The sequence below is a fragment of the Pelodiscus sinensis genome, chromosome 4 (assembly GCF_049634645.1).
Source record: "Pelodiscus sinensis isolate JC-2024 chromosome 4, ASM4963464v1, whole genome shotgun sequence".
Taxonomy (NCBI): domain Eukaryota; kingdom Metazoa; phylum Chordata; order Testudines; family Trionychidae; genus Pelodiscus; species Pelodiscus sinensis.
Window position 1 is genome coordinate 38,609,992 of NC_134714.1, and position 8,619 is coordinate 38,618,610.

The following is an 8,619-nucleotide window of genomic DNA, read 5'->3' on the forward strand; positions in this document are numbered from 1 at the left end:
CCCATCATTGTGTATATTTTATTTCCTTCTTTATGACTTGATCATACCATATTTACACTCCCTTATATGCAACTATAACAATTCCACTCCATCCCAGTTAGAAACAATTAGCAATACAATTATTGTGCTGCTTTCTCAGCACAGTCTTCACAAAGTGCCTTGTAATGGCTATTAAGGAAATGTTTCTATGGGTACTTTTATGGCCCCCATTGCCATCTTATCTATCTTCTCTGTTTATTAATTGAATGTATTCCTTCAGTACCTTTAAGGACCTTAAAGAAAAGGGTGAGAGCAATGATCATCCCCATTTTGCAGAAGGGAGCTGAGGTACAGAGAGAGTAATTGACTTGCTGATGGTCAAACAGGAAATATGAGCACATTAGGAGGCAAGAGTTTGGTTTCCTGAACCCTGGTTCAGTGTTGTATGCATAAGACCGTCAGACCCTCCTCTCTGTTTCTCCCTTTCTTGTTTCTACTTCCGAACTTTAGTTCAGGATATTTGCCAAGCTCCAACAAGAAAGAAAGGGGAAAAAAATAAATAAAACTTCAGCCTTCATCAGAAAATAAGCAAATGAGACCTGAACTACTGCAAAAAAAAATCCTGTAGTTTTCATGAAAATGTTAAGTTTTGAACTCCAAGGGAAGAAGTAAGATAAAAAAGAAACTTCATTATGAGGAAGGAGCAGAACATTTTCTAGTAGTTAATGTGGCAGCATGAGTTATTCTTGCCTCAGGCTTCAGATTGGTGGGTTAAAGGCCTTACTACACATTTTAAGTGTTTAGTCAAATGAAAGATATGTAAATGCATAAGAAGTTGCAGGTGTTCGTTTCATAATACTTCCTGTTGTATTTTCTGTTGTAGCTGTCGAAACTGGAACATGATTTTGGTTAATCTATAAAGGCAAATATTGGAACTAGTGTATTAAAAGAAAACTGCTAAAAATAAAAAAAAAATGCAGGTGGCTTTCCCCAGAATTAAAGCTGTCTGAAACTGCTATGACATTTCTGACTCTCATAATGAAGAACATAATTGTGAGGACTTTGTTTTGTTTTTTAGATCAGAGAGATATTGTCACATCTTGACATGGACCAGCTGTTGGGGCCTGAATGGGACCTTTACCTTATGACTATCATCGCCTTGCTTCTAGGAACAGTTATAGCTTACAGACAGAGGCAACATCAGGCTATTCCCAGACCTGCAGGGCTGCGGCCAGCTATGCCTCAACAAGAACCTCCACCAGAACCTCAGCCACCACAATAGCAGTAACAGGAATCTCAGTGAAAAGAACTACATTGTCCAGCAGAAACTATTTTCATTGTGATTTAGGACAACAGATCAATGGTCCTTTCCCCCTCAAAAGAGGCTCAAAGAAGCATACAATTCTGAAAGCTGCTTAGAATGATGCCTTTTTTTCAGGGATATGTAACTTTTTCTAGACTGATTTGAATGTTATTTCAGTGCCAATGGAATAACACACTGGCTTTTTTGTGAAACACAAGTGTGCTACTACAAAAGTGATGCCTGCTATATCCAATCTCTCTTTATTCAACGTTCTTTTTCATCATCTCTTAAAGTGCATGGAAAACATTGACTCATAGGAGATGGCCTATGTAGAAAGAGAAAATGTTGGAAAGCTGAAAACCTGAACTTTGCTCTTTTGAACAAAGAGATCCTCCAGAATTGTGGGAGAATTTGTTTTCCTGATCTGCATCCCAAGTGGTCCTACAGATCTTATTTTAATTATTCTTAATAATAGTTTCACAGTTCACATAATCTCATTATTTACCTTAGATGGTTTAATCTGGATGTTCCATTGAGAAGAAACAAAAACAAAAGCAAAATCTGTAACTAGTTAGCAAATTTCTTGTTCTCTGTGATTTGCACTTTTGGGGGTTTGTCTTTTCCTTTTAACATACATTTTTGCTAATGGTCAATCTCTGTTCCAGAAGGTGGATAGGAATAGATTGCATTTGTAAATAAAAGAATAATTTACCAATTCTCCACCGAACGTTCTCCACAAACATTTGGAAAAGTGATTAATATTTTCATGTAGTTTGTGTGTAAATTGTGGGAATTCTGAGCACAAGAGCAAAAAGGCAATTGGTTAGTCTTCCTGGGATTGGTTTGGTTTTTTTAATTCTTGCCTCAATAGTAATCTGAGAGAGGGACTAACTGTAGAATGCAGAAAAAAATAGTATTAAGAAAAGTCTCTGATGGGGATACAAATCCAGAAGCCTTTTCAGCTCAGTTATACATTTTCCCACTGTCTTTTATTAAAAGATGGGACTCCTGTGTTTCTCCAGCTAGTCTTACAACTTCAGCAGTCAAGTCAGTAAGTACAATAGAAATGATGTGTATCATAAGATCTTTATACAATTAAAATCTACATATCTTGCTACATCTATAGTGGGTGTGGCATAAAATTTGCCTCTGTCTGCTGGGAACACTTAAATGAAGGGGTACAAAGAGGTGAATTCCAGCTCCCTGCTCTTGGAGCTGGATTTTCATCAGCATTGCTGCACTTCAGAGTGTAGGAGGTCCTAATGGTTTATGGTTCCTTCATGTCACTAGATCAGTGCAAAGGTGCCATACTGGGGTAGAGAATCTTTTGACCCATGAACTCAAGCTTCTTGTTTTGTAAGATTCTTGATAGTTGTTTTAACTCATCATAATCATTTGGAAGCTAAATACACAAAGTAAGTATGAAAAAGTAGCTTTTGGGGGGAAGAAGGCAAAACTGTGTACTTTTTTTTTCTTTTCTCAGTAGCAGATATTTGTTTCCATATTAACGCTATATCCTATGGAGATACTATTTTAAAGCAAAATGAAATTTGAATGCTCAAGACTTTGATGCTTCTTCTAGATCAGACATTGTCCATCTAAAAGTTAGCTCTTTCCTTCATAAAGGCTTTTATTGAGTAGACTGGCATTTAAGTTCGAATCACCTATATGAAGAGACTTCAAAACTGTAAGAGCTTGTACGTTTTGTACATAATACATGATAAAGAGTTGAATGAATGTGCAAGGTCTCTTTGCAGTTAACTTGTTGCATTTTGGGAGAAGGGCTAAATGTTCTTTTCTGGAAGTTAATGTTTTGTGGCTGACTGCAGTATTATGAATACAGAAAAAACTTTAAGGTACTTCAAGAGTGTGAAGTCAGAATCTCACTGGGTAAGGGAGATGTTTCAAATTTGTTTCAGAGTGTATTGTATTGAATTTCTACATGGTGTAAAGCAGGCCAATAACTACATTATTTAAACAAATTATTGACCTTCCCTTTTCCCTCTGCAATATTTTACCTCTTCACTTGATTTTGTAGATCTCTATAGCTCTCCATGAAGTAGTTAACGGCTGGGTGGAACACATTTTCCAATTTACCATCACTGAATGCATTGTGTGTCTGTTTTTACTTTTGTTTTGTTTGTTTTTACAATTCTACCATTTTCTAATCTCTCTTCATCTAATACAGCTAAATTCTAACAGCTGAATCATATCTGTGTAGAAATCTATTCCCACCTAATGGTTTATAACAGCAGTCTTTTGTAGCTGGTTTCGCCCTGTGCTGAAACATTTTACATTTAAAGAAATCAATAAAAGGAAATATATAATCAAAATATTTTTTGTTTTTATAGAATTGCCTTTTGAGAAGTATAATATAAGCAATAAGGAAGTTTTTCCCCTACTGTTTAACATCGCTTAATCTTGTCAAATGGCATCCATTTGAATAAAGTGATAATAGCAGAAACTAGGTAATATGAAACATCAAACTAACTCAGGGATTAAAGAAATATTAATAGATTTTCTAGGTCAGCTCCCTACAGTATGGTTTAGTTTTTCTGATAATCTGTTACTGGTCTGCTCCAAACTTTGCAGCATATTTTTGCTTCTTAAAAAATTACTTAATAATATTTAATTCTTTTAGGTTGTTCACAGAGTTTATCGGCCAATTCTTTCAATCTCCTAAGTAAGTTGTAGTGGGTTTTTAATTTTTCTTGATGGTATTTGTTTTTTATAGAGAACCTTTTCATTTTTAGTGGCGCACCTTGTTTTTCTAGTTGTGTGCAAGAGCAGTTTGAAAGGAGATTGGGTTAAAAATAAAACTTGCATTCAGTTGCTAACTTACTGTAGTAGTTCATTCAAACTCCATTTCTAGTTCAATGTAGTTATGTTGATAAGTTGAGTATGAACCTGCCTAATTTTGAAGGCTAATGTGCAAGTTCTGACTACTTCACCACTGAAAAGTTAAGTTAACTTCAGTCAAAACAAGTGGTAATATGAGAGTGATTAAAGATCTACTGACTCTAAATTCTGCTCAATTTTCCCTCTTAATTTCTTTTCTCTCTTTCTTTATTATGGAAGCTTGAATGAGAGCAGAGTTTCTGAATGTGAACCACAGTGTGTTTTGAGTGAAATAATTTTACACACACACACACACACACACACACACACACACACACACACACACACACACACACACACACACACACACACACACACACACACACACACACACACACACACACACACACACACACCAGTGTTTTAAGTGCAAACTTTACTTATCTGATCCTCCCAGTTCTTACTTTACTGAATAGTAGAGCACCCAAATGCCATCAGTGGGAGTTCTACATCTGAACTTTGAAATTAGGAAGATGAAGATATGAGAAGAGAATTTTATGCTAGTGACCCCAGATCATTAACCTTATGTATCTGTCAACTTAATGTTGCTTGTAATTTGAAAATGAGTCTTACATTGTTGATTTTTAACTTCCAAGTTGATAATTAGGATTCTTAATTTACCTTTTCCTTGGTGATATTTTTCCAAGAGTCTGGTTACATCAGTTTTCATTGTTTGTTTGGAAATATTGGATGCTATAGCTAATAATTTCAAGTGAGGAATAAGTAGTAGAAAAAAGGAGCTTGCTTTGATACAGATATCTTTAGACATGTTTTTTTAAAACATAAAATTGAAACTTTTTGAAGTTTTCCATCAGACTTCTGCTGTTACAATAAACTTGCTGAGGTAAAACTCAAACAGTCTGTCCGTGTGACTTCAAGAAGATTAAATGTACGGTTAGAGCATTTATAGTGTTCAAAAATATTATGTACCAGTCTTGTTGCCATCAATATACAAATTATGTGTGGTGCATTGTTATTAGCGGGGGGGAAGTTCAACTTCACCAATCCTTTCCTTTTTAACTAGGAAATCATAAGCTGATATTTATGTTTTGAGTTCCAGAAAATATTCAAAAATTATACAACAATGAAAAGGCTTAGTATGATCTAAAAAATACTCCAGGTGCATATGGGCAGGCAAGGGCTACTGGCAAAAGTCCTTTTTGACTTTATCAGCTGCAGTTGTTAAGAGGGTATTGTAGGGAAATTTAAAATTTATTTTGTATTTAAGGAAATGCAGTATAAATGCTGGTAAAGTGTAATATAATTGTGTAAACAAATTATGTTAATAGAAAGATGTACAGATTCATTTTTGTACTGTATCTTTAATCCTGTGAAATAAAATTACCGCCTCTGTGGTTACCTGCATGCTGTAAAGATACTGTGGTTCTGATAAAGGGTTCTAAACATAGGTTTCAAACCATATATAAATTCTTGTTTCTTTGTATTTTAACTCCAAATGCTGCCCTGAAGACACACACAGGCATTGCATCTGCTAATTCAGTGTGTTAGGGATGGTAGGACACTGGAAGTTGACAAACTTGGATTCTAATGCCAGCTCTGCACAACTCCACATACCAAAGTTATGGCCTATTGCTTAATTTCTGTGCCTCTGTATTCCATTTAAAATGGCCACTCTAATAGTCACTTACGAGAACTGCATGGGCCTGCCTTTCAGAACTACAAGCACTTGCAACCTCACTTGAATTAAGTTGGAGTTGTGACTGTCCATAATCTCCCTGAAAACTGGACCCTAGAACAGTCTTCTACCATTGATGTTTTGGCCCTAAGGATATGTATAAATGGTAATAAAAATACAGCAGCAATTCTCAGAGCCCAGGTCTACAGATGCAGGCTCGCTTTATGATTCTAAAAATAGTCGTGTAGATGTTCCGACTCAGACTTTGAAGTCCATAGAAGAAAGTGCATTTCTGACCTTGAACATCTACACCCTTAGATTTTGTTCTGAAGCACAAACTTGAGTCTGTAGCCCTGGACTCTTAGACTAACAGCTGTGGGGTATTTTTGGCATGTATACAGACAGGCATTGTACTGTATGGCTTCATCTTCACAGTGGCCACCTTGATTTATAGATCTGTGCTAACCAAACCCAGTGGAATGTTAGCTAAAGAAATGTTGCTGTCTGGTTGTGGGCATGGTAATTCAACTTTCACCTTGGTTGCCAATTAAAGTCTTTCCTATAACTTTGTTTGGATGCAGGCTGAATTTGTCAGGTCCATGGAAGCACAGCAATATGCTGGTAGCTGAGGAGAGGTAAGGCTGACAAACATGAATCTTTTTTGCTTGACTTTCATCTGGTATTAGTGTTAGTGTTTTGAGCTGTGCATCTAACACATGTCCCTCCTAGTTGGTTAAGGCCCATAATGGAGTACAGGATTTATTACTGCTGGAGACTGTTATTACTTTCAGAATCACAGCAGAGTATGATCAGTTTGGAAGGAGACTTGAATATAGTGATTACTTAATAGATTGATTGATGTTGACAGTATGGCCAGTTATCAACCAGTTTCCAATCTTTCCCTTTTTTATTTCCTTTCTAAAAAATGTGATTATAGAAGAAAATAAAAACACTCATACACATGGCCAAAAACCAACCAAACAAAAGCACCATGGCCTTTAAAATCCAGGGATTTTTTTCTTGGTGGACTTACAAAAATAGGGAAGGGAAATGTAACTTAGGAGATCCTTTCAGTAGAAGTTACAGAAGCTTTCCCCTGAAAACTACCATTTCCTGGAGTTGCTCCTTACTCTCAAGCAGAGCAAAGGTACCCATAGTTCTTTAAGGGGCTCTGCTCACATTTTAGACCATCTGAAATGGAGAGAATGGCATTAGCAGCTGAGGCAGACATAACCACTTGTTTTAAAAGCAGCCATGTGCACCTTTGTGAAAGCAGAAGGATGCTTTGGAGGTGGTTCTGGCTTTGAACTGGTTACTTGTAGAGCGATGCTCTGAGAAGGCTGTGTCAGACAGCTGCCTGTCCTCTTATTTGGCTGGCTTCTTAGTCTTAGGTTTGTCTACTTCTTTTCCAGCACCTGGGCCATTGCCAGGGAAGAGTGTGGCAGCAGCTCTGGAATTCAAACCCTTAAGGCAATTTTGAATGCCAAGCTTAATTAGGAGCCTTAAATGGGCTTTGAAAGGGATCTTCAGAGAGAACATTTTTAGCCTAAAAGGCACCAAAGGTTTAAGGAGTTTGGGACTGAATGGATGCTATCTCGCAATTAAGCTGTGATTACTGTGGACTGAGTGGCCACCAGGGCACCTGTGCTTTTTCCTCTTTCCTCTTCTTTCGAAAGAACTCCCTCTTCCCCATCCACACAAGCCTTTTTCTGAAAGGGCTCTTTTGCAAAAAGGCTTCTTCATAGAAAGGTTTACGAAGGTCAGAAAAACCCCTCTGTTCTTTTGATTTTTTTTTCCAAAAACGCAATTGCAATGTGGACATAAGTGTCTGAATAGCTGTAACTTCCATTGTATAACCTTCTGCAGTAGGTTCTCTTTCGGCTGTATCTTCCTGTATAATTCCTCATTAATGACCTTCTGCATCCATCCTATTCTCAGGATCTTTCTGTAACAACTCTTAAACACCAATATCCTTCTCTTCGAATCTTTCATTATCACCCATGTCTCACAACCGTACAACATGCTGCTAAATACACATGTTTTCAAGATGCTCAGCTTCCTTCCTAAACTAATCGCTTTACTTTTCCAGATCTCATCCATCGCCTTCAAACTCACTCTTATAGACTCATAAACTTTAAGGTCAGAAGGGACCATTATGATCATCTAGTCTGATCCCCTCTTGCTTTTGCTATTCTAGTCTCTATTTCCTTCTTACAGTCTAGATCAGTGTTTCCCAATTATATAAATACCTACACTAAATTATCTTTGTTGAATACAGCGTCAGACACAGCATTTCTATGCATAAAAGTCTATTTTCTGCATATAAACAGTTTTATTTGGGAAGAGAGAAGTAACTCTATAATTAGGCCTCTAGCAACTTAGGGCTTTATAGGTTTATTAAAACCTACATCTACAACTCCAGCCAGAGACAGTCATGGCAGATCTCAAACTAATGGTGTCATGTGTTGACTGTGTGACACATCATTTAATAAGTAGCTGGGTGTATTCTGCACTAGCTTCATTTTCTGAAAGTTCTCAGAACATTCTGTGTGTTTACAGTATTGGAGGCAGATCCTGGGGCAGGAGCAAGGTGTGCATTTGTTTCCCCTCTGCTACCCGCTATGATGAAAGTGGAATGTGTTGAAGATGTTTGTGCATTCAGCCAGCAGAGGGCACCTGATACCTAGTGTTCACACACTTGAACAATGGTACTTTGAAAGTTTAGGAATTAGAGGGGCTCACAAGAAAATCTGCATGGTAAAAAACTCGCAGTTACCTTCTCCCACAAAACTCTATCCTGCAT

At 37.1% G+C, this 8,619-nt stretch overlaps 1 protein-coding gene across 1 annotated transcript in view; it reads left to right on the top strand.

Annotated features, from left to right (window-relative positions):
* The window catches only part of SEL1L (SEL1L adaptor subunit of SYVN1 ubiquitin ligase), a 74,835-nt gene extending 69,281 nt beyond the window's left edge, over nt 1-5,554 (top strand). Inside the window, exon 21 of the mRNA XM_075926760.1 lies at nt 1,058-5,554. Coding sequence (XP_075782875.1) covers nt 1,058-1,261 — 204 coding nt within the window. The 3' untranslated portion in view covers nt 1,262-5,554. The remainder of the gene's footprint in view (nt 1-1,057) is intronic.
* Nucleotides 5,555-8,619: the final 3,065 nt, after the last annotated feature.